The sequence below is a fragment of the Opisthorchis viverrini genome (genome assembly GCF_000715545.1).
Source record: "Opisthorchis viverrini unplaced genomic scaffold opera_v5_270, whole genome shotgun sequence".
In the NCBI taxonomy this organism is placed as follows: Eukaryota; Metazoa; Platyhelminthes; class Trematoda; order Opisthorchiida; family Opisthorchiidae; genus Opisthorchis; species Opisthorchis viverrini.
Genome location: NW_008751922.1, coordinates 49860 through 76100, shown reverse-complemented (window position 1 = coordinate 76100; position 26241 = coordinate 49860). Strand labels below are relative to the sequence as shown.

At 48.4% G+C, this 26241-nt stretch overlaps 1 protein-coding gene across 1 annotated transcript; it reads right to left on the bottom strand.

The window, feature by feature from the left end:
- Positions 1 to 24535: 24535 nt before the first annotated feature.
- Positions 24536 to 25132, bottom strand: T265_09250 (hypothetical protein; the record flags this gene model as incomplete). Its single annotated transcript, XM_009175281.1, has 1 exon — positions 24536 to 25132. One exon carries the CDS (start codon positions 25130 to 25132, stop codon positions 24536 to 24538), a length of 597 nt encoding a protein of 198 aa, XP_009173545.1.
- Positions 25133 to 26241: the final 1109 nt, after the last annotated feature.

The window sequence follows — 26241 nt, the reverse complement described above, 5'->3', positions numbered from 1 at the left end:
GAAGACTGCAAGGACATTCTCCAGTGGAAGTTCCTGGTGCACAACCGAAAAATCGTTGTGTATTTTCGCCCTACGGGTTTGCCGGTACCGACCCATGCATGCTATTGTTGTGAGACAACCGTTGTCGAACACCTGAAAACGTCTTGGTTCCGTTTCTCAAACAGGCCAGGTCTCACAGTCATACAACAAAACAGGCCCTACTACAGCCTAGTACACACATTACTTGATATTCACGGATATTCCGCCTTGACGCCATAGGTGTTTCAAATAAGCAAACACCACTCGAGCATTGCAGGTTCGCGCAGTGACCTCATTGTATCGCACAAAATGCTTGAAAATCTCTCCTGCCCAATCTCCCTGAACTCAATGGCATAAATTCAAACGGCCCGCCCAATCTTGCCTGCCATTCATTGACATTTTATTATTATTGCATCACCCATCTCTATCACATCCAATAAAACATTGTGTTGCACAAACTATAAACGTGATTTTGGTTCCTCAGATGAACCGTATTATCATTTGTTTAAATTCACCTCTTCGGCACTTTTCGGACTGGGTTCTCACGCTTAATACTCATCTCCGCGTTCGTCGTTGTTCTATCTCTCGTTCGATAACTGTCAAGGTTTGTTTTACATTAATTGATTTATTGGTGTTTTGTCATATAGTACAGCACATTTTCGTCGGGATTACTTTCGTTTTGAATTCGAATCAATTCTTAGGTGCTCGTCGCTCGACTTATCGATTTTGTCGCTTACACTCATCTTTCACACTAAACTCAAAACTAATACAAATTCGAATGTAAATAAAAAGCCGCATCATATTAATTCTCCAACCGGATCAGAAAATACGTTCGACCTTATGTAAGCTTTGATATACCTCTGTGGATTTCTTCGGCCAACCGAAATATCTCCTCTCACGTTGCAGATCCCAGCCCAATCACCTCCCCAATGACGTCCGTTACGGGGCTGGCAGAAACCGATGTACTTCAGTGCAACCATGGCATGGCACTACTATACTCAGTTTGGTAGCACACCCGCAACTATGCCCCTCCTCCTCTTGAATGTACCCTATCGCCCACTCGTCCCATTGCCTGCAACTACGAACAAACTCATGCTCTATTCCGACTAACCTTGTGATCATGCGCGACGGTACGCAACCGACCTGTTGGGTACAGGATGCACACCAATGGATAGAATGAATTTCTTGCGTTCATCCAAAAACACCTCCGCCTTTTCCTCCTCTTCGAAGATGAGGACGACGCCTGCATATTCCAGATCGACAAAAAATTTCCAGGGGATATTTGAAAACCGGGTCCATAAGACATTTTAGAGTTCGTCTCATTGTCTCGTCGATCACGAAATTAATTGGGAATGCAGAGGGCGCTCTCAACGTACACGGTAGCTTTTGGAGTTTTCCATATACTTCCGTAACTTGTCCGCATATTCCGCACGTCCTGTCCATGACGATGCAAAAGATTGCACGGTTGACAACTCTCACTTCAGGTGCATATCCCCTCCTCAAAATATACTATTTCCACATGATGGACCCCACAATCCGCCTTCTGAAGAGAAGAAAGGGAAAATTGAAATGGAAGCAGCTTTTGTCGGACGCTTGTGCCCAGCCAGAGCCTTCCCTTGTTTTGGCATATATCCCAAGCAATATCCCATGAATCGGTAAATACTTTGCTAGAAGAGGAAAAGATGCTACGAGTCTCACTTACGTGTTAGGACGCCGCAGAGCTACACGCATTTCTTAGGGCTGTAACTGCTCGATTCTGAGGTCAGCTCACCATGCGAACACGCAGCTACACTAGATATCTTTGATCTCGTGTCTCTACAAGTTTCAAGCTACCTTAGTTGCGCACAATCTAGCCAACGCACGCCATGCATACTCACATCTGTCCACACCAGTTCGAATCGACCGATACATGTCAACTGCACGTAATTATCGGTTACAGTTTTTGAAATCGGGCATTGAAGTAGCTGTGAACTGTGAATACTTTTGACTGTCTCTTACTGCAGGCGATATTCGAGCTCACATCAAAATCCTTTCCAGCAGACCTCTCGGGCAGTTTCTTATTTTGAGACCCCATAGTACACCCGGCTGTCTTATTACCTCGTTTGGATGGCAGCGGTGAACCACCGTGAACCCTCGATAGACACAAGAATATCCTAACTACAATGACAACCCTAAACTGCTCATTCAGGGTGTTCACGTACATGGCTGTCTACGAACCCAAGTAAGGCGTTGCGATGACGGTACCACGAATATCATACTCAATCTGAGGGCTTTCCCGTAGTTCACTAAACCTCTAATATTTTCTAGACAAGCTTTATCCACGAGACTGTTTTAGTCCGTTTAATTTGTGCGTGAAGTTGAAAGTAGTGACCATCTTGTTGAACTGTCTGCTTGCTCTGCCCACATACCCAATAGTTCATCCAACGGCACTATTGGCGGCCCAGCATATCGGTGAAGATCAAACCTTGCCTTGAACCAGATATAACGTATGCTGACCAACATAAAAAACCAAAAAACTTACAAGCTGTGATGAATTCCTTGACTACAGCGGCACGCTCGCCGCAACCATAGAATGATTTTTCATATCCAGGTGGCAAATAACCGCGCTAATTAGGTTTGCGCGGACGTAAATGGTGTGATTATTGTCTGAATCGTTTTGAGATTATTTCCGAATCTAATACGTAAGAAAACAAACGAAGAAACCAGCTTTACACAAAATTTATCACCATTTTCATAGAGGCAATGCTCGGAGCAGCCGATAGCTATTGTAGCGTGGGACGTCAGGAAGTCAGCGGTATTCGATGTTCGAGAGAATGCAGCGACGGCACACGTCAGTTCTGAAACGTGTAGAGATACGGACTGGTATTAATGAATCCACACGGTATACACAGCACACATGCGCACAGGTCAGGTGAGACAGAAGAGAACACCGGAGCGTGGTAACGACACACGTGTATTCGAACGAAACCGAAACCGGAGGTCGGGGGTGTACAAATTTGGGTCATGGTCATTTGGGGGGGTTACAAGTGGGNGTTACACTGCCCCCTCATGAGTATGAGCGCTGTCCTCAGTGCTCAGAAGGAGTGGTCGTGTCGGATGTACTGATCTCAACAGTATGGCTGAAAGGTGGGGGATAGGAGGAGGTAGACGGCTGGGTGCCGGGACGGGGTGAAGGGTAGGACTTCAACTGATTGTAATGGACGCACTGTACATCCATATGGGGTTTAGAAGGGTCACGAATGACATAGGTGTTGTTTGGCCTCTTAATAACGATAACATAAGGTCCCTGCCACATGTGATGGAATTTCGCGGGCGCACCCGGTGTTGGTTTCGGCCGGTGTAGAAGCACAAATTCGCCTACATCGCACAGAGGTCCGCGTGATTTGCAGCCGCACACAGTTTTCTGGCGTTGTTGTGCATGTCCGATGTTTTCACGGGCGATTTGTAGTGCCGTGGATAGGCGTTCTCGGAGTGACCGGGCGTATTCCTCACTGCCAACCAGATATGCAGGAACCACAGGCGTTTCTGCATCTGAAAGTAGTCGGAGATCGTGGCCGAGTTGTAAAAATGCCGGTGCATAACCTGTCGACTCGTATGTAGCTGCTCAACAGGCCAGCATACATAGCGGAATGTGTTCGTCCCACCGTTCCCCTTCGTAACGATCCACGAGGGTCGTGAGTATTTTTTATGGTTCTGTTGGTGCGCTCCACCAGGCCGTTCCCCTCTGGGTGGTATGGTGTTGTCCTCGTTTTATGGATCCCCAGGAATGCACATATTTCCCGCGGCAAGTGGCTCTCAAAGGCTGGGCCCTGATCAGAGTGGAGAATTACTGGTACCCCATAGCGTGATACCCACTCAGAGATTATCGCTGACGCGATCGTACGGGCATCTTGTTGCTTCACAGGCACAGCTTCACATCATTTAGTTAAGTAGTCGACCATGACAACAATGAAACGGTTACCTTTTCTGGTCTCTGGTAGGGGTCCAATGATATCAACACCGATTCGGTGTTTCGGTGCTTGTACGGGGATCGGTTGGAGCGGTGCTCGGGGGTTATAGCGAGGGCCTTCGTCGTCGCACACACTGAAAAGTGCCGGCAAAACTCCTCACCGTCGTGGTGTAGTAGGAACCACCAATAACGCCGTCCAATATCCGCTTCCGTTTTCTTCTGTCCAGCGTGCCCCAAATCTAAGTGGACTGCTGAGATAGTCCTTTGGACGCAACTGCGGGGTACGACGACACGAGGTTGCCCATCTCGACTATCCACAAGGTGCAGCACTCGGGATATAATCCGTAGTTGCCCCCATCGTGACCACAGACTCCGTGCTGCCGAGGACCTCGAGTCCATCAGGCGCCCAGGAGGTTTGGAGTTACCCTGCAGCTGGAGGCAGTACATCTCGCCAATATCTGTCCCTGAATGGCTCTTCCTCCCACTTTATTCAATTAGGCGCCAGTAGTACATTAACAGACTCTAGTTCCTGGACTGGTCTTCGGGATAAAGCGTCGGCGTTCGAATGTCTGGCGCCCGGGCGATAGATGCAAGTGAAATCATACTCATGAACCCGCTCTTGCCAACGTGCAACTTGACCGTCGGGGTCGCGGAAACTCTGTAACCATTGTAGTGAGTGGTGGTCTGTCCGAACAAGGAAGTGCCTGCCAAGCAAGTAGGGCCGGAAGTGGTGGAGAAAGTACACCAGGGCAAGCATTTCACGTCGGGTGGTGCAGTAGTTACGTTCCCGTTTATCTAGGACGCGGCTACCATATGCGATAACGACTTCTCGGTCACAAACACGCTGGGACAGTACAGCACCAATCGCCATTTCGCTAGCATCGGTATCTAAAACAAACTTTCCTGCATCAGGTGAAAAATCCGGGTATGCCAAAATAGGTGGGGATATTAGTGCTTGCTTAAGACGGCTGAAGGCTTCATCACACTCTACGGTCCACGAAAATTTCCTATCTTTTTGGGTAAGCTTGTGAAGTGGTGCACTGACGGCGGCAAATCCTTTGATAAATCTCCGATAGTATGATGCCAGACCGAGGAAACTACGTAACTCACGGACATTCGTCGGTGTCGGCCACTCAGCGATGTGTCTGGTCTTATCCGGGTCCGTTTGGACCCCATCGGAAGACAAAATATGGCCCAAGAACAATACCTCACGTTGTAGAAACTTACATTTCTCGGCGCGGAGGGTTAAGCCAGCTCCCTTGAGGCGACATAGGACCTCTCGCAGTGGACTGTTGTGTTCGCTCGTTGTCCGTCCGTGAACGATGATGTCGTCCAGGTAGATCAGGCAACATCTAGGGACCAGCCCTGCCAATACCGTCTGCATAAGTCGCTGAAATGTTGCTGGTGCGTTTGCCAGTCCGAATGGCATTGTTTCGAATTCATAAAGTCCTGATGGAATTATAAAGGCTGTTTTCGGTCGGTCTTGGGGTGCTACTTCTACTTGCCAGTAACCTGAAGCCAAGTCTAGCGTTGAGAACCATTTTGCCCCTGCCACCGCATCGATTGTGTCGTCCACTCGTGGTAGAGGGAAGGAGTCGCGCGTGGTGATATCATTTAGTCTCCGATAGTCAACACACATGCGTAAACTTCCGTCCTTCTTTTTTGCAAGGACAATGGGGGAGGCCCATGGGGATGATGACGGCCGGATAATCCCGTCGTCTAACATCTCTTGAACCATGGCGTCCAGTTTGGCGCGGTAGTGAATGGGGATTCTGCGAGGGGTTTGATATATAGGGTGATGGTCTCCAGTATCGATAGTATGTTGAAGGACATGGGTGCGGCCCAGTTTAGACCTGTGGGTGTCAAACGAAGTGGTGAATTCATTTAATAGTTCCATTAGGCCATGCTTCGCCTCCGGGGTGGCAGGGCTACAATCAACTAAGGGCTGCGTCCAATGATTGCTGTGTTGTACAGACGACAGGAAAGCAGGGTTCGGTTGGCAGGGGTTGTCGAACGTGATTTGTCCGCTGGTGAAATCGATAGAAGCCTTGTATTTCTTTAAAAAGTCCATCCCAAGGATGGCTTCCCATGTCACCGGGGCGCAATAGAACTGGTGGTGCGTGCACATTTGCCCGATGCTGACAGAAAGTAACGCTGTTCCCGCTGTTTGGAGGGTGTACCATTCGCTGTTATTAATTTCGCGCTGGTTGCCGACTGACGACTACCTGGCCAAAACTTCCGTGCACCAACTACGGAGCACGAAGCGCCCGTGTCCACCAAGAAACGTGCTGGGCGTTTGTCTAGGTAACCGGAGATTGTGAGTGGTGGCGTAGAATGGGAAATATGGGAAATGATAGGTACCGAATTACAAAAAGATAGAGACTCACCAGTGGGACGGATTGGGGGTTCTGGCCGCAACGCTGGGCTCTTCTCCCCAACCGGCGGCAGTAGGGGCAGTTCGTCCGGCTTCCCGGTCGGCTATCCCGGTTACCAGGTGGTAGCTGACGGAGAAGGGGAGCGGCGGTCATCTTCACGACATGGAGTTGTGGTTCCAACACTGACGTTGCCTCATAGCTGCCGGCGAGTTGGATTGCGTCACGTATATTATCCGGAGAACGACGGATAAATTCTGCCTTCAGGCCAGGGTGAGATACCTTCAGGATAAACTGTCGTAGTAACTCAGCCTCGACCTTTGTTCTGTCTTCCACCGCGAAAATTTTTGTTGCGAGATCCCTGAGGGTCCCCAAAATCTGGTCCACGGACTCGCCGGGTGATTCCTTTCGCTCCCTGAACCTCTCCAACCGGAGCAGAGTTGGCTGCCTGATGTTGGAGAGGTCGTCCACGATCGCGCACAGGGTGGCTGGTGGTGCTTCGATTGGGGTACCAGTTGACAGTAGTTGTCGTGCTGCAGAGTCGTCAAGTAGACTGAGCAGATACTATCCGTACTGGGAAACTGGTACTGTTTGAGGTAGGAACGGTCTCCAAAAGATCACAGGTCGGGTGAGACAGAAGAGAACACCGGAGCGTGGTAACGACACACGTGTATTCGAACGAAACCGAAACCGGAAGTCGGTGGTGTACAATGTTGGGTCAAGGTCAGTTGGGGGGTGTACAAGCGGGATGCTCTTCCCTGTCCAGGGCCCGTGGTGACTCGTCCGTGGTACCTGCAATAGGGGGAGAGAGAGACGGAGGCACACATAAGGTCATGTGTTAAACGTGCAAGCCAACACAGTCGGGTTTCAACTGCGTTACGCGATTAAAATGCGAATTCCGCGCCTACAGTGGACCCCGAGTTCGTTTAAACAACTACTAATAATGCTGCGGCCGTGTGGCAGATCCCAAGCGCCTGAATAATTACCATCAAATGCTTAAACTTTATGTTAAAATTCCCCTTTTCGAAACACGGTTTCGGAGAAACCTGGTGTGCGTCTAGGACGCGGCCAGCCCATGGACCGGAGCTGAATAAAATTCATATCACGCGCCGAGCAGTTTGAATCCACGGCTGAATGCACAAACTTCAACGAGTTACATGTTCACATACCAGGGGCTCGAAATTCGGTATGACTACGTTGGATCCTCAGATAAATCATGAGAACAGTTGAATCTTGCGAAACGCGCGCAACTCAGTCTCGTGCGGTGCGTTGATGAATCATGGCTCTGACGTCGGCTTCCGGTTTAGTGTCTCTGTTAGACGATAAAGGGCCGGAACTAAAGGTGGGTTAATTCAAAACAATGATTTAGTGTTCTAAAACGATTGCAGGCATATGCTTTAAAACGCTTGGACGAGCTGGTGGACGAGTTCTGGGCCGAAATTTCCGAGTCTGTGAGCAAAATCGAAATATTACACGAGGATATTGGTTTCGAACACAATAAGCTCGCGGCGTTACTAGCCTCGAAGGTGTACTATCACTTAGCAGAGTACGAAGATGCCCTGCATTTTGCCTTGTGTGCGGAGGAGTTATTTGATCCAAATGCCCAGTCGGAGTTTGTGGAAACAATTGTGGGTAGGTTCTTTTTTACTCTCATAGGCATCTCACTTTGAAGCAAAATGCATTGATAAATATACGGAGCTACGTGTAGCGCGGGACCAGATGCTGGATTCCGGATCATCTCTACTACGTCAAGATTCTACGGGTGATCGTACTTGGTCTTCAAACAGTGCAACGTACAAGCGTTTGGAGCTTGTTGTCGATAGAATGTTTGATCGATGTTTTGAACATAAGCAATACAAACAAGCTCTTGGGATTGCAATTGAGACCAGGAGGTTAGTTTTACTCTTCGGTCGATGCAGTTTGATTACGTCGCGTATTGTCACCACACTATCACCGTATTATCACTACATATACTGATGGATGTTTTCGCGCTGCTAAGCTATATCGAGTGCAGTGGAAGCAACACGGAGAATCATCGGTCGTTGTGTGTGTTGTTCGGCGACCGTGTGGTTGCACCACAAGGACTTCAGCCTCAGTTACTGAAGTAGTTTCACGGACAACATCCTGGGCATCCTATTGTAGTCTATCACTCGAGGGTATGTCGATTGGACCTTCACTACTCCGAGTATTGCCGGGGGCAGTGCGCAATGGTAGACGCATTTCTTGTGAAGTCACAATTGTTTTATTTCTCCACGCTCCTAAATCCCTTGGAATTCGCTGGACCAGCGCGAAAGTTTATATCGCTGATCGTTGCAGATGATTTCTCCAAGTGGTCAGGGGTGTTTATGGCTAGCCTTGCTTCGTTTGCATAAAGAATATTCATTCTTGGACTGCGAGGTTTACATTCCCATGACTTCTGGTCTCACAGTGGAACTAGGGAGTTGTGGGCGAGATGGCTCAGTGGTTAGAACGTGAATTTCCCGGAAAGCCGACGTTCGGACCCTACATCTGCATGTCGACTTCTCCCGTCTAGACTTGGGAAACCTGGCAGTATCCCAGCCTTGATGCTTCCTTCGGGTGGCTTAATAGGTAAGTACTGTAAGGGTGCTACAGCTGAACAATGTAATGGAGTTATATTCCGATTCCCAAGACATTCAGCGTTTGCATTGACCAGCTCACCACCGGCGATACAGGGGTCAGGCAGAACGCTTTTTTATTGACTTTAAACGGCATTTAACGTAGATTGGGGCAGATGAAACGCCAAACATCATTTTGTGGTCATGTCGGTGGATACCCGACAAATCGGTACGCACTCATCAGCCCTCAGGTGACGTGCTTTAGTTGGGACGTTTGCATTTGCGGGAGTAATGTTGCCCACAGCACATTACCTCGGGTAAATCTGCCACAGGCTCCTTCACTCCAAGTCTGGACGTGCCATACCAGACCAGGGCGCATCCGACAGAGCCATCTAAAAGGCACGTTTCTAACTTGACTCTGCAAGGCCACCTCATAGCCATCATTCTACGTTTGGCTAGAATCCCTCCTCTTACATCGCCACCTGGCTGTTATCTCTTCAAACCTTTAAGTGGTTACAACAATTACGGGGCTGTATGTGTTGACTCTCCTGTAAGCCGTGTTGATTTCCCGATTTAGGCCAGGGATTTTTCAACAAAAAGAACTTTGACAGATCATGTTTACCCGCGTGACCTGCCCATAGCTTGCATTCCTCTCGGTTAGAGTTTGATTCCGTACGTTGAGTCACTAATATCTGATCATTTAGCCTACAACCCCTTCACATTTTCCCAAAATTTTATTGCTGTATACTTCTACCTCAGGTGAATAGACAACCTATCCAATTAGCTTGATTGTCACTCTGGGAGCTGGTCTATTCGTGTGGCCATTTTTTGGTTGTGGCTAACAAAGGCGGTAGGGTTCGCATTAATTCACTACCACCCCTAATCACGCAATACGGGTTAAGTATAAATGCTCAGTTTCCGCACTGTCCAACATGGGTACACGCTTCCCACCGATATGAACGCATTTGTTGTTGTTGTCAATACAGATCAGCGATCCGTTTTTCGGCTTCATAATGCGCACGTCGCCGCGTAACCCGGTGAGCATAGAATTATCGCTGTGTTCTGTCTAGAACAGTCGTCTAGTAAACATGACTCGTGGTAGAATCTTCAGTACTATTTATCCGTCTAGAGAGCAATGCAGACCAGCGAGTGTGACTGCACCGCCATGTCTTAGTTTTGGGTTACGCTGGCTTCCCTGCTCCCATTAGGGCATCCTGTGCATCATGCTTGGAAAGGAAGAGTTCGTATTTCATCCCAGGTTTGCAGCATGAGAATCCACTAACGAACCGTGCGCAACAGTAGTGTGATTGGCCCTCCTACTGTTGAAGCGGTTATCCCTGCTCTTGAAGTGATTATTTCGCCTCTTGAGTTGTTCATTCGTGCTGCCGAAGTTTCCTCACTTGAAGTCGAAATACTGTGGGCTGTATGCAGCCGTCCAGAGACGGATGGGATCAATATCCCAGAATTTCTGGCGTAAACGTTTTTTTACAGGTTTTTGGGGCGTCGGATCCGCAGTAGTGAGTCTGTACGGTGGTCGCTTCTATCAACAAACTGGCAATCGTTTGGATCAGGGGCGTCTGACAGTTCGCACCTGAGCGCAATATGCAGTATTTGCGGTGACCGGTGAGGGAATACTCCAGCAATTTCTACAGATTAGGTTAGACCTACTGACACTTTTGAGGAGAGCCGCATCAATGGAGTCAGAGGAAAGCTCACATTGAAGCAGGTTTTAGTCCACCTTGGGGCATTCGAATCACTGCTGCTCCCTTCGTCTAGTTTTTTGTCGAGTCCAGAATTTGTTGAGGTTATGTAGACAACTCTAACCATGGAAATTCTGAATTCGGTAACGATAACGGTACCGAAAATGTTCTGAGACACGATTCTTCATCACATGTGGTTTCAACAAGATGGACTTTGAGATCCGCTTTCCGGTAAGGATTTAGAGGGCCTCCAGATTTCTCCAGAGTGATGATTTCGGGAAATTTTTTTTGTCCCGGAATGTGCACCTTCGAGTCCAGGTTAGCCAAGTGTCAGCTGAGACTACTGGGTCCGGCAATGTTCTCGAGTGAGTTGGATCTCCAGTTTGTTTCCAAGGTTACCCACATTGGTATACATCATTCGCAACCCACCTCCTTGCTTAGTGTTCGGGTGAGATTAATATTGGGTTATACAGGTTGCTGGGGGGTTCCCACTTCAGCAGCGACTTTCCCTGTAGTGTTGTTATTTTTATGCCTATCCTCCGGGGATAGGCTTTCCAGGGTGTAAAAGGACTCCCCTGAAGACATGGTGCTCACCCGATAGTACCGTAGCATCCATTGTCGTCTTGACAAACAGCCTCCAGATGATCAACCTTGAAGAGTTATTTTTGCTCTCTGCCAAGGCGATGGGCGGGGACGAAGTTAATACCCTGTTCCCAGCCCCCAAGCAGTGATAAGACCATCCATTCTAAAAATCCTGTTCATCGAATATTCTGAGATAGGGTTTCCTCCTTAGACTTTACCGCACTTACGATGACCGGACACTTGTCAAGTGGGTTGGCTTTGTTGATGGCAGATGTGCGCGGCTTTTGCGGATGTCACATCGTTCTCTCTAGTTGATTTGTGGAGAACAAACTTAGGCGTTAAATTCTAAGAACCAAGCTGTTGCAAGGTTGTGCTCGTAATACATGACGAGGATGTTATTCCCTCATTGCTCAGGTCTTGTTCATCCACCGTTACACCGTTCCCCAATCATCCATGACTGCGTAGGTGAAACAGAAAACTCGGCTTCGCTCACCTGTGGGAGTGGCTGAACCAAGTGGAGATCTGAACGAGAGAAATTATGTGAATGGTTCATCGGTGGGGGCCGTAGTCTCTGCTGTCTCTGCTTAGAGGGTGGTGTTCACTTCAGAGACGCTGATCACCCAATACGATTCGACAAGCGATCAGAATGAAGCTGAAAACCGAGCATTGGTCGATTGCAGGTATTTGTATGGGCCTACCTCTATGACCGTGTGCAAGGTACCACTGCAGGAGACACTGGGGGGCTTCTGCTTGGGGTGCGACGGATCCAATGGCTGCGTGGCTTGAGTCCAGAAGGTCTGATTCGTGTTTCGCGTGTGACCGAATCCCTCGATGGAAAAGTAGTGTTGTCTTGAAAAGGGAAAACAGAAGTGTGTTAGGTGAACGCATCCATAGAGCTACAGCTACAATGACATCACAAAATTGTTAGGCCAGCAAAACTTATAGGGAGCTATGTTCAGTAGGTGCACAAGCTTCTTCATATGGATTTGCGGTCGAGTAATCCTTTTTTAGTCATGTAACGACTACTGGTGCCAGGAGATTTCACTGACGACAGGCCCGTGAAAAAGACCGTCCCCATCCTTTCTCTCTGTTATGCTCATTCTGTAGTTTAAGGTGGTGTCCTCATAATGTTCTGGGCAAAAGTTAAGATTTGTCAGTAGATGGTTGCCTTTTCAGAGTTTGATACGTAAGCACAGGAACACCTCAGAGACGATGTTTTCCGGATAATTTTCCGGATTGTATCAGGCAGTTTCCGTAAAGCAGTAAAGACTGACCTCTTACTAACTCCGTAGCCACTCTCTGATGTTATTCTGAAGTAATTTCGTCTTTTTTAAGGCTGACTTGTGCAGCACATTCCAGGTGCGGTCCCACAGGGCGTTGAATGTCCGTGAGAATGTGGTCATGCCGAATAAACCAGGTGTTCTTCACACTGCAAACTTCCAGTCTCATCATTTTGGCCCTGACAGCTTGACTCACAATCACGGGGGTCAATTGTGCACTGACAGCTTGACTCACAACTCACGGGGGTGGGATGAAACAAACCACTAGCTGGTAACCCCGACAGATGGCGGTCATCCAGCCAATGTTGATCGTGCACCAAATCTGTGTCCTCCTCTCTGTACTTTCGTCACTCGCTGCCCTACCCGACAGACGAAAACCACATAGTGTCAGAGAACCGACTGGGTCATCACCTCCAGCCCGTTGGTCTCATTCGCGTATTCTCCTTAGCCGCGACGATCGAAGCCGTAGCAGGTGAAATCACAATACTTCGGTACACGCTTTGTAGCTGAAAAGTTGAACTCAACTGAAATGGAGCTAGAAGCCGGTGTCATTCCTAATTCACACCCAGGATACGGCTAGCTGGTGTCAGTCACTTCCAGCACCATAGATCTAACGCATTTAAAAGCCATTTTTGAGATCCAAGTGTGTGAACGGATAAACAATGGATACATCGGTGGATGCACCAGGTAGACTGTTGACCTGCATCGGTAACTTACGGACGGTCTGCCGAGATCAACTATGGTTTTATTTAGTCTGTGTGACAGTAGTCTTGGAGCGCCACTTTCTACACTGATTCTCCAAGACGGAAGGTTCTTTCAAACTCATTTCATACTTTTGCTTTGTCTTCCACATACACTACACGACACAGCTATTACAGCTTAACGCCTTCAACCATACACCATCACTAATTTGATAACATTCAATATTACTGTTTGATGCCCCGGTTGGTTTCCGATCTTTATGTTCGTGGCTTTTTTCAACTCGTCCTCCATCAGACTCGACGTATTCGAAAAAGCGCTGACTCTCGCTCCCGACCGTGAAGGAATGTTGCGTTATGCCTTCCGTGTCGTCCTTACACTAATTGACAGTGCGCGTCTTCGGAACCGCCTTCTTCGTATCATCGTGTCAGTGTTCATGTCTCGACCGTCGCCAACAGACGCAATCAATGTCTGTCAATGCCTGGTACTCATTGATGACCCTCAGGTAAGCCTTTGTTTCTTTTTGATGATGATATTAACTATTATGTTCATCCTCAGCTTGACGCAGCTGTCCCCCTCTAGAGAGTACCTGAATGAACTGACCAGAATAGTACATTCTCCAATGAAAATTACCAAATATCTTCAAACCTCCATCAATCGATAATTGGCTCAGAGGGAGGATAATTCCAAGAGGCGAGTGAAACTTCTATCTGAGGAGTCACCACTCGAAAAGCCAGTCAATACGTGACCACCTGGTGTGGTTTCCGTGATAGGACAATGTGGCTGTCCTGTTTAAGTAAGGGTTCATCACATTTCTGATCAGTCGCTCGTGGCCAAGTGATCAAGTGTTCTAAGATTCACCGGAAGGCCACGGGTTCGAGACTCTCTGGGTCTCGTGGGGTACGCACTGTTGATGTTTCCCAACAATGATGAAACAGCTGTAAAGTGCTCCTCGGCCCTTCAGCATAGTTTGGCTTCATTGACAGGATGGAATTCCCATTGAAAATGACCAAATATCAAAGCTCTCTCATTCTACTGGGGCCTGTTCCAATGGATAGTCTCTTGGGGTGGGACTACTGCAGTTGGAGTTCTGTAGGTTCAGGTTTTAGTCCTCGGCTTCCCCATCCCTCGGGGTGCTTTACAATAAACAGGCGACCGCGGAATCATGCTGTGAGGTAGGCTTGTGAAATTTTCATTTTGAGGTGTAATGCTTCCTTACTTTAAGGTAGGTGTTGCTATGGTTCCCAGTGGTGGTTAGCCCAGCCGAGTTCGCCTTGTCGAATATAGTTCTTGATGCCTACCGAAAGATACTGCACTCCTTCCCTCTAACTACTCTATCTCCAGTGTGCTCGTATGGTTGTTTTTGGTGGTCTTTGCAGAAAAATTATTCTGTGACTGTGGAAGGGGTCGGTGTGCATTGACAGCTGCAAGCCGAACTCGCGGAAACCACTGATTATCTGTCACTGTCTTGAAGGAGTATTTTTCCAGGAATGGGAATACGATCAATACATCTGGGAAGGCTCTTTGCTCGATTGCTGAATAAGTCTGGTTTTCTGCATCTGTGTTTTCATCTATATTCCAGGCTACTGCAGACACGCTAGAGCGCCTTCTACTCCAGTCGGCTGAAGGAGCTGTAACGGCCTACCAGATCGGTTTCGACTTGTATGAAAACTCTGCCCAGATGTTCCTCCATCGTGTTTCGGCTGCCCTGGCTAGAAGTGCCAAGCTCAGCAACATCTTCAGTGCGATTGAGAAAGAAAAGCATAAAGATCAAAAGACTGCCCCGATCGTTGAAGCTTCCAGCGCGGGAAGTACTGCAGAGACGACCAAAACAACTGATGATCAGCCAGAGAAAAAAGAGACCCAAGAGGGAGAGGACAGTGCTACTGCGGAGGCCAAGTCTCCATCCTCTGCTGCCCCACCGGTAGTCGTTGAACCTTTGTCGGAAACAGACAAGGAAATCAAAAAGCGCGTTGAAAACTTGATGAGTATTCTTTCGGGTGACAAGGTAAAGTGTGCTTCCTTTTTCCCTAGAGTCGGAACGGTCACTAATGCATATGGTAGGGCTTCTACCATAGGGTGAAGCGGGTTTATTTCCTTCACTAGTCTGACTCAGTTTTTGCGAAATATTGAAACAAAAACTGCGAAGTTTTCTAATCAGCCTTCTGTGACTCAAACCCCAGTTGTCAAACATGTTTGACAACTTATAGTCTATCACCGCTCGAGCTTTCATCATTTCCCCGTGAGTTCTTGCTTAGGTCTCGTGAGAACTGGGGACAAGGACAGACCCTTTCGCTTCTTTTTCCGCCTGTTTTAAATATATCGTCCTTGACCGCGTGTACAATTCGCTGTGCTTTACCCGCTCATTTTTAATAGGTCATCGAGCTACATTTACAATTCCTGATTCGGAACAATAAGGCTGATCTTCGTCTGCTTGAGCGCATCCGGGAAGAAGTCCGACACTCAGTAACCCACAATGCCACTGTGTTGGCAAACGGTATCATGCATTGTGGAACTACTTCGGATCAGTTTCTCCGGGACCATCTCAGCTGGCTGGGGAAGGCTGTCAACTGGGCAAAGTTCACGGCCACTGCGACATTAGGGGTTATTCACAGAGGTTTGTTCTTCATTAAAGTAGACGAGCCTTTTGTAGTCCCTTTCTCTTACGCAATATCTTAACCCTCGTGTTCGGGACTGCTTGGTGGCTACGCGCTGGAGTGGTGCTACATCTGAACGATGACACAAACTAGCTACCTTAACTGCTTTCTGTTTCAACAGTTCTGTCGTGGAATATAGACAAACGCGTATCTAGACTGGCTACTTTCTGACAACAGTTCCCTCCAACAAAAGTCTGCCGGGAGTGGAATCCCTTCGTTGTTATTGTCATAAAACCTACTGAAGTATCCCTCCTTTTCAAGAAACCTCCGTATAGACAGCAAGTCAAAGAAAAAACGCTTCCAACAATTTCCAATTCTGTTTGCACCGTTAGTTCAGTATAACTTGCGTATAAGACTCCACGTAGGAAACTGCCTGAAGAGCATAGTTTTGATATTTTAATTTTTTTCCGAAGTGAATCCCTCAAAAATGGAGCTTTACTTGAATGAAGCAACACCCAAGCATGAATGAAACAGCCACCATACGACTGGTTGACGCTTTCATTTGTGGCCTCGACATTGTTCTACTCATTAGCTAGATGGAAACGGGGGGCCGAGATGATTCAAGTGGTAGAGCGCGAATTTACTGACCGAAAGGTCCTTGGTTCGAACCCGACCTTTGCCTCTTGACTTCCCCTGTCTAGGCTTGAGCAACCTGACAGTATCCTAACCCTCGTGCCTCTTTCGTGTGCCACGGTAGCTAGGCACCGAAATGGTGCTACAGCTGAACGATTTTTAGATGGAAACGGACTGCTATGCTCCATGCCACAGTAAGTGCTAATTTACGACCGAATACGGTTCATTATCTATCCAATTCGCCAAAGGACATTAGGGTGACTGACAGCTCCACGACGAACGCCAACGAAATAAAATTGTTAGCCACCTCAAACCGGCGTGTAGTCCACAACGAAGAAATCATGACCCGGAAAATGAGAAATCAATAAAAAATCGTAAACTTAAAACCCATTTTCCCGCAATAAGATTGTTCTACCTCTTCCCGGAAATGGGGAAGTGTCAAACGGTGGTCCTTTGGGATGTCGATGCTGTACTCATTTATTGGTCCTTTTGGTCTGTAAGGTATGCATGCAACCGTACAGTAGCTAGAAGACAAAGATTTCACATTCACTCCATGTTCTGCCTTCGTTCTGAACCGAATATTTAATTTAGCAATATTTAATTGTTAGACTCAGTTTAGGTACTCCCGTAGTTTTTCTTAGAGAGCTGGAGTGTTGTACTTGGTATTGAACCATTGCGTCTTCGGCGAGTCGTGCAAATAAACTGGGATCAGGTCACTATTTACAAATCCCATGGACATAAGCCATTCTTCTGGCACATGTGTCTGTTTCATCAGTGATCTGTTTGAAAAGTTCCGTAACGCTTGCCGACTGGATGGTGACCGATGAAGGCGAAGCTCGTATAGCTGCCCTCCCTGAGAGACCCACACCACTATTGGATCAAGATGTCATCCGCGACATCTTGTGCGTAGCTAACCGTCTTCGTTTCCCGAGCAGGCAGTTAGCGGAACTGTGGAATCTAAAACCACAGAGTTTGCAGCTAAGGATTAACGGTTGTTTTTTTGGGAACTGAGAGGGTTTTAAACCGACTGCCACACCGCACGGTACCACTCTGAGGCTTTAACTAACAACGATGCATACTCTCCGTGCTCCAACACCAAGGTAATTCACTGCCTTCCAATCATGCTTTCCATAGGTCACGAAAAAGAGGCACTGCGACTGATGTCTGCCTACCTACCCAAAGATGCCAGCGGATCTTCCGGTTCTGTCTACACTGAAGGTGGCGGCTTGTTTGCTCTTGGCTTGATTCACGCAAACCACGGTGGTACGATGACAGGTGGGTGTTCCGTTTCCGGAAAACTGTTTGGTTTCACACTAGCCATTTGCTACATGGTTCGAACCCGACCTCTGACTCTCGACTTCTGTCTAGGCTTGGGCAACTTGGCGGTATCCCAGCCCTCGTGCAACCTTCCGGTGGCATGGCAGCTAGGCCCCGAAAGGGTGTTACAGCTGAACGATTTGCTACTTAGCACCGGTGTCGCTGTAGCGGTTGTGGGCCTATTCCACTATTTCAGGCCTCTTACTAGCAGTATCAGGAACTCACTGACTTCACGATGCTATTTTGATTTCGAAACAGTCCTTGTGGTGATGCTCTACGTTTGTTTACAGAATATCTACTCAACCAATGCAAAGAGGCTATCGCAGAACCTGTGCGTCACGGTGCCTGTCTGGGTTTGGGATTGGCGGCAATGAGCACCGGTCGTGAAGATGTGTATGATCAGATGAAGTCGAACTTATACCAGGACGACGCAGTGACCGGTAAGTAGGACTGTCTGTAGGGTACACCATTGCACTGGTTTTGCTCCCTTTCGTCCAGCTACTACTACTTTTCCAATATGAACCATTACTATTGGGTTTGCATTCTCTGAATATAGGCGAAGCAGCTGCTATTGGCATTGGCCTTGTCATGTTGGGTACTGGTTCCACTCAGGCTATCGAGGACCTCCTCGGTTATGCCAAGGAGACAGCTCATGAGAAAATCATCCGTGGAATAGCCTTGGGTATAGCCATGGTGATGTATGGTCGCGCGCAGGAAGCTGATGAACTGATTGATCGGCTGGCCGTGGTAAGCCGTTCTACCTGTTCTTCATCCTCGTCTTGTCGTTTTCTCTAACTGGAGAGTTCAGTGTCTCATGTTACACTTTTCAGGACAACGATCCAATCCTACGGTGGTCCGGAATGGCTACTGTCGCTATGGCCTATTGTGGTACGGGAAATAACAAGGCTGTGCAGCGGTTGTTGCATTCTGCAGTCAGTGACACGAATGATGATGTGCGGCGGTGGGCTGTCACTGCTCTCGGTTTCGTCATGTTCAAGTGAGTTTTTCTCGTGTATCCCATCACACTCAGTGTAGCCGTGTAGGCCTAAGTAACCTGGTACTATCTCGGCCTCCATGTTTCCTTCGAGTTGCATGGCAGTAGGGCGTAGAAAGGGGACCGTAACTGAACAAGTATCATTATTATCATTATTATTACTGCTATTTAGCATATGCTTTCGATTTCCGGACGCAGCATTATACCCTCTTTATTTCGCGAAAGTTTCACTGGGGATTTTCAGACATTATCTAGGTGTACGTTAGGGAAGTGGGTTATGAACGACATGACGAATAACCTGTTCTCGAATCATCGTCGTCAGCTTGGCGGGCGGTGAGTGGTGGGGGGGTGGGGTGGGGGGGGGCTAGCTGCGCATTGCAGGCGAGAGATGTTAAATTGGGCTGTCAGTTGGGGGGATTGGGAAGGGAGCAATGCATTGAAGGCAATAGCTTGGATGCACGAGCGCCATTGAGGGCGCGACTGGGCCATGTCTGATAATGTCTCTAACCATTGATGTGGACCGTCGCGGGGTCCCCATCCAGGAAGACGGCAATGACCAGCGCAGCTGAGTTTGCTGGTAACGGCTTTCACACTTCGCCTTCAAGTCATTGTTTGACCGCCTCTGGCTGTCTTCGACCCTTCACTTGGTTGTGCAAAAAGAGTCCTTCGAGGAAGTCGGTCGATTGGCATACGCAGCACGTGGCCAAGCCAGCGCAACCTATGTAGCGTGATCAGTTCATCTATCGAGGGTGAGTTATTTCTCCCGAATACCATTCGACGTACTTCAGCATTGCTGATCCGGTGTTCCCACCTGATTCGGGCAATGTTCCGAACACATGAATGGTCAAACAGTGAAAGTCTTTTGACGTCCTCAGCGCGCAGCGGTCAGGTTTCTGTTCCTGTCTAGGCTTGGGAAACCTGGTAGTACCTCAGCTCCTTGGCAGCTAGGTACAGAGTGGGTGATACAAGTGAAAAAAATTGTGATCACGACACTCCCTGCCTGGCCTTATCTCTTTGTTTGTGTATTGCAACTCCCGTCATATTTTCCCTCGACGTATGTGCCATCCGCCACAAGAGCCACCAATTTGGTACGATTACTTTTGACAGTGACTTTTTTGTCGGCAAGGCCTGTCACTCCCACGCCGATTTAGAACTCAACCAACTGTTATGATTGTTAGGTAGGAATCCACGCGGACCCCACTATACCGCACGAACATGGCCACCGTCCAGACCCGGAGAACACTGAAGCGATCAAACGTATGCCAGCACCCACAGACGTGGCGTCCCTCAGGTCTTTCCTCGGTCTCGTCAGTCACTACAGTTCGTTCCTGCCTGCCATGCATCGCCTTCGAGGCCCACTAAATCAGCTACTTACCAAGGACCACAAGTGGACATGGTCAGAAGAATGTCAACGCGCCTTTGACTCTGTCAAATCCATGCTAAGTTCCGATTTGCTACTCACACACTACGATCCATCGATGGAAATTGTTGTGGCGTCGGACGCCTCGAACTATGGAATTGGCGCAGTGATTTCACACGTATTTCCAGATAGCAGCCAGAAAGCCATTGCACATGCGGCCAGATCCCTGACTTCAGCCGAGCGCAACTACAGTCAGATAGAAAAGGAAGCCTTGGCGATCGTGTTTGCCGTTAAGAAGTTTCATAAAATGCTTTACGGCCGTCAATTCACCCTACTGACCGATCACAAGCCACTTCTTGCTGTGTTTGGCTCGAAGAAAGGAATTCCGGCATATACTGCCAACCGGCTCCAGCGATGGGCCACTCTGCTTCTGGGGTACGACTTCAAGATAAAATACCAGTCCACTACCAGCCTGGGACAAGCCGACGCACTGTCCCGACTCATTGATTCAAGCAGGCCAGAACCAGAAGATACCGTGATCGCAACAATTGCCTTGGAACCAGAGGTTAACCACGTAGTTTCCGAAGCTGTTCGCATCCTCCCAGTGACTGCCGACATGGTCCGCCAGGCTACCGATCAAGACCCTGTGCTGCAGCAAGTCATAAAGTACCATCGCAATCAGTGGCCGCGTACCTGCCAAAAAGACGAACTAAGGCCTTACTTCAACCGGCGTGACGCATTATCACTAGCCGATGGATGCCTGTTGTTTTCAGAACGTGTGGTCATCCCAAAGAAGTTACAACCAGCCGTCCTGAATCAGTTCCATAAAGGGCACCCGGGAACAAACAGGATGAAGGCCCTTGCTCGGAGTTATGTCTACTGGCCTTTGATGGACTCCCAGATCGAGCAAGTCTCGAAATCTTGCCTGCGGTGCGCTGAAGCATCCAAGTCACCGGTGAAAACCTACCTAAGCTCGTGGCCGCAACCGACCGAACCCTGGTCTCGTCTTCACATCGATTATGCAGGTCCAGTGGGTGGCCAACACTTTTTGGTCGTGGTCGACGCTTACAGTAAGTGGCCGGAAATCTTTCCGGTGAACAGCCCCACAACTGCCATTACAGTCCTGGAACTCCGGCGATTGTTCAGTCGGTTTGGAACGCCAGAGACAATTGTATCCGACAACGGCAGTCAGTTTACGTCGTCGGCGTTCGCACACTTTTGTCGGGAGTATGGCATAACGCATATTCGCTCGCCGCCGTTTCATCCACAGTCGAACGGCCAAGCGGAACGCTTTGTTGACACTCTCAAGCGGGCACTTCAGAAGTCCAGGGGGGAGGGACCAACGGAAGAGATTTTGCAAAGGTTCCTGCTGGCATATCGAGCGACGCCAAACCCCAACTCACCTGATGGAGTATCACCAGCAGAGGCACTGCTCCGAAGGAGGCTCCGAACACCGCATGACACTATCCGGCCACAAACGAAGCAGGCTGGTCACCGCAACACCAGAATGGAGGAACAGTTCAACCGGCATCATGGAGCAACTGCGCGCGCATTCAGCGAAGGCCAGAGAGTGTTGGTTCGTGACTACAGCGGCAGACGCCCTACGTGGACCCCAGGACTCATCCTTCGCCGGCGCGGCAAAGTGCTCTACGAGATTCAAGTTGGTCCAGCCAAGTGGATACGCCACGCGAACCAGATCCGGCCGACAGATGCGCCGATCCTGCCCACAGGACCGAGTGATATGAGTCTAGAAATGCTTCTGGACACTTTTGAACTCGGCACCATCCCAGGAAGTCAATCAGTTGCTTCGTCAGAGGCCCAGCCTAAGCACGAATTACAACCGCGACGCTGGACAGACAGGATCCGCAAGCCAGTGAGGCCAATGCAAGTGAACCCCCGGCTTCGAAGCTACGTCAACAAACTTCAAGGGGGAGGTGTTAGGCAGGAATCCACGCGGATCCCACTATACCGCACGTCTTTAGGCGCTGCTACGGCCGAGAAGCCTGGCCCGCTCGAGGTTGGCCCAGAATTCGGGACGCTTGCCGGTCCGGCATCAAGACGAGATCTGATTGGTCAACAATCTGGACCCAACAGCCAATCATGACCCAGTATTGGCCAAATGCCGGTTGCCAATGGCGCATCCAGAACGCGTCAGAAATTCCAGAAAGTTATAACCGCTTACGCTATATGTACGAAGCGCTGTACAACTGTTCTTGACTTCGTTTTGGGCATTAATAGACTGCACGCACCTTTGGTGGTTGTTTTGACGTGAACGCTAGCTTGGGAGGCTCAGACCGAGAACTAAGCTGAGGGAAATACCGTTACATGATTGGGCCTAAGCTGAGGGAAATACCGTTACTACAATGATTGGGCGTTGGTATCAATCACTCAACGGTCCGCGGAAATAGAAGGGGAGAGAGGGCAAGGCACTACTCGTTTCACTGGACTCGTACTAAGCTTCCCGTAAAGTGTTGTCCTAGAGTGATTTACTGAGTGGGTAAATTGTTGGTGTTTTGCTATCAAAGCCCACTGCAATACTGGTGGCGTACTAACCAAGGTTTTACGTAAAACCAGAAGGCCCCACTTAGATAAGACAGCTAGCCGGAACGGCTAAAGTCTAAATGTACCAAATTAAAGTACACTGTAATGCCTTCTATGAACCAGTTTTGTGTCGTCCTCATTTCCTGTTTTGCTCATGAAAAGTTTGTGAATAGGCGCGATACGAAACTTCGACGCCCTCGGCTGTTCCCACCTTTCCGAGTATTCAAGTGACGTTACAGAGCGCGTACACTGTAGTTCTTATCAGCATAATCGGCTCGTCTGTCACTTAATCATCCTGCTTATGGTTTGTGAAGTGTGGAGCGGAAGAGAATGGGTGTTTTCTACCAATCACACAGTGACCAACCAAATCAAGTAACGAAGTTCACGTATGACTTCTAGTCATTGAAGATCACGGTGATCGCGTAGACTGTTTTTTGCATATCGGGTCGCTTTCCTTATGGCTTTCCGAACTACACACCGCTTGATTGAAGCCTCTATCTGGTTACGACTTCTGTATGGGCTGTTTTTTATTCGTAATTTTACCCTCCCAACTTAGTTGTGGTTACTCTGTCCGCATTTTTCTGGGGATGCTGCAAGACATCGCTACCAACCAAAGTTCATAACGGCTATATGTTCAGTTTCTTGGCATGGGTCTAGGCGTCCTGAACGTGTCAGTGCGACTCGCCTCCCAGGATGGGGGCCACGTGATCCCCAATGCGCCTGGTTGGAGACGCTGCAAGATACCAATCGGTGTCAATGGCGTCTTTTTTAGTTTGTATCCAGATAACCTGGACGAGTTTCTGGATGTGCAGGCACCTCTGAATGATTGTGGCTGGCTAGCCATAAGTGCCTTCCCTGTCCACTTTTATTCTTCCCTTCACAATAAAGCTTTTAAATAAATCGAAGCGAAGCACCAGTGTTGAATGTTGATGATGATGATGGTGTGGGTTGGCGCGTGTTCGTTTCATTTGCGCTCATGTTTCTGCTTTGACAAGTCACATTGAAGTGTAAATGAAGCACCAGTGTCACTCTGATTAATTATTTGGCACCGAAAGTGATGTCTGGACAATGTGTTTACTAATTGATTTCACCAATATGACATTCAGGGTTTGTTCTAGTCTCTAAAGATTTATGACGTCTGTCTAATGACTGCCCCTGTGTCACGTTAGCGGCTGGCAATAAGATGAGCCACACTCTCCGCTAAACATATTACCAGAAGTGGTTTGAATGCGCTTTGATCTGTTGTCTGTTTTTCTCAGGACTCCGGAACAAGTCCCTGCCTTGGTCTCGCTGCTCACCGAATCCTATCACCCGCATCTCCGATACGGCGCTGCAATGGCTATGGGAGTTGCGTGTGCGGGTACCGCACTGAAGGAGGCGACCACTCTTCTGGATACTCTTTGTGAGGGTACAGTGCCGTTTGTACGCCAAGGTGCCCTTATCGCCAGCGCAATGGTACTCATGCAACAGAATGCAGTCACATGCCCGAAGGTACAATTCTCTGCTATTTTCGAACAACAACGCGACATCTTTGATCGAATATAGGCATGCAAGTAATTTTGGTCGAATCACTTGGTAGGGCAGTCATTACTGCACAGATTCTGGACACTTTCTGAATCAATTCCCACTACCCGACCAATGACGACTTTATTCAAGTGATCATTCCATTGAATTGGAATTTTTGTTCGACTAAATTCCGACATCTTTTGATACCAAATGATCTACACAACAAAAAGCACATCTTCGTAATGTACTACTCATAAGGTTGCTCAATTCGTCGACATTCCGACATCTTTTGATACCAAATGATCTACACAACAAAAAGCACATCTTCGTAATGTACTACTCATAAGGTTGCTCAAATTCGTCGACAGCCCAAGACCGGTTTCGCCCTTCTTGGGACTCGTCAAGTAGGCACTATCCCCGAATGTATTTCACTAATTTCTTGCAATTTGGTTTCAAGTAGAACTGGGCAAAATTTCGGCATCTTTTGATAACAAATGCTCCACTCAACAAAGAGCACATTAGCAAGACGGCTTCTAAGCTTGCAACAAGAACCTCCGATGGTGCACACCTCTGGTTGAACAGTTGTTCTGTCCCAATGCGTTTTCTAAAGTACTCGTTGGAAGTGCATGTATCGATCTTCAGCCTCCCGATGACCATTACGGAGCCGATATGTATGGGTTCCCGGTAAGCTGTGTACCAACCGCTTGCATACATGGTAGAGAGTATGGAGGTAGTCAGAATTGGCTGCTGGCGTTTCGGCCACCAAAACTCGCACATCAATGGGTTCGTTGGCTCAGGTCCCAGGTTTTCAGTCCCTGTCAGTTGAGCAAGCCTCAACCGATTGGCACCAATAAAAGTCAAATGTTTCTCCTTTTTTTCAGTTTCTAGTTCTGAAATCGCCTGTATGTAGATTATCAGGACAAGGGCGGAAAGGTGGTTCGAAGACACGGGGTTCGAACTGGGTCGTTGAAATAGAGACCCAGCTGACTGAGTCGCCCGTAACCACATAGCCCATTGCTTTTGTCTATATGTCGATGTCCAGCTTGAGTTGAACCTAAAGGAGTCTTGAGGCCACCTTCGAACAGACCAAATGTTGAGGAGCCTCCTAAGCAAACAACAGACAGTCGGGATAGGGCACGGAAGTCATTCAGTAATACTGTCCCTTAATAAATCGACGGGTTCTCTGGGTTCACCAATGAAAAGCGTTTGAGGGTAGACTCCCCTATCTCAGTGGCTTTTTCTGACGGATGAGGTTACAGCCTCATCTTGTAGAGCCTCAAGACAGTTGTTTACTTGTGTCCTTCAATAGGGTTGGTTTGAATACCGTTCTGTTGACAATCTGACCCCTGTTACAGTGGAGTGTTTGACCGGCGTCCTGAACGAAAATGGCCTCAAATCTTGAGACGTGAGTGGCGATCGAGACTTCTGTGATTCGGACAGCCACCTGAGCTTTCACATTTTCCCCACATAGGCTAGGGCAAGGTGATTATATTTCAGCCGGTATACTTATTGCACGCGCCGCAGCTAATTGCCCCGATTTTGACTTTTTCTGAGTACCGTTCCTCTTTGACAAGGGCGTTCCATCATTTAGCTTGATTTTCTTTGAGTAGTCGTTCAGCTGTAGCATCCTTTCGGTGCCTAACTGCCATGCCGCCCGAAGGAAGCACGAGGGCTGGCATACTGCCAGGTTTACCAAGCCCAGACAGGGGAAGTCAAGAGGTAGAGGTCGGATTCGAATCATGGACCTTTCGGTCGGTAAATTCGCACTTTTTCCATCTCTCTCCCTCTTTGAATGGTACCATTTGCGTAACCAAGGGATGGCTTGTGAGCCTCCGGGGGAGTCGCGTTGGGTATTCAATTTCTACTGAATGCACCAACAGCTGTAAATTACATAATCCGGATGTCAGGCGAACTTACAAGAATCGTCTTCTAGAGTCTCTTCCAAGTGCTCCACCGTCAGATGTGAACTCATACTGGGACGAGATTGCCACCTCTTTGCATAGTGCTGGGAATTTTACCTGTGGCACGACCCAACCAGGCGCACTCAAGCACTGGATATCAGACCGAACGGTGGCACTACTTAATTCTCGAAGAAATATCCCAGCCGGTCCCGAACA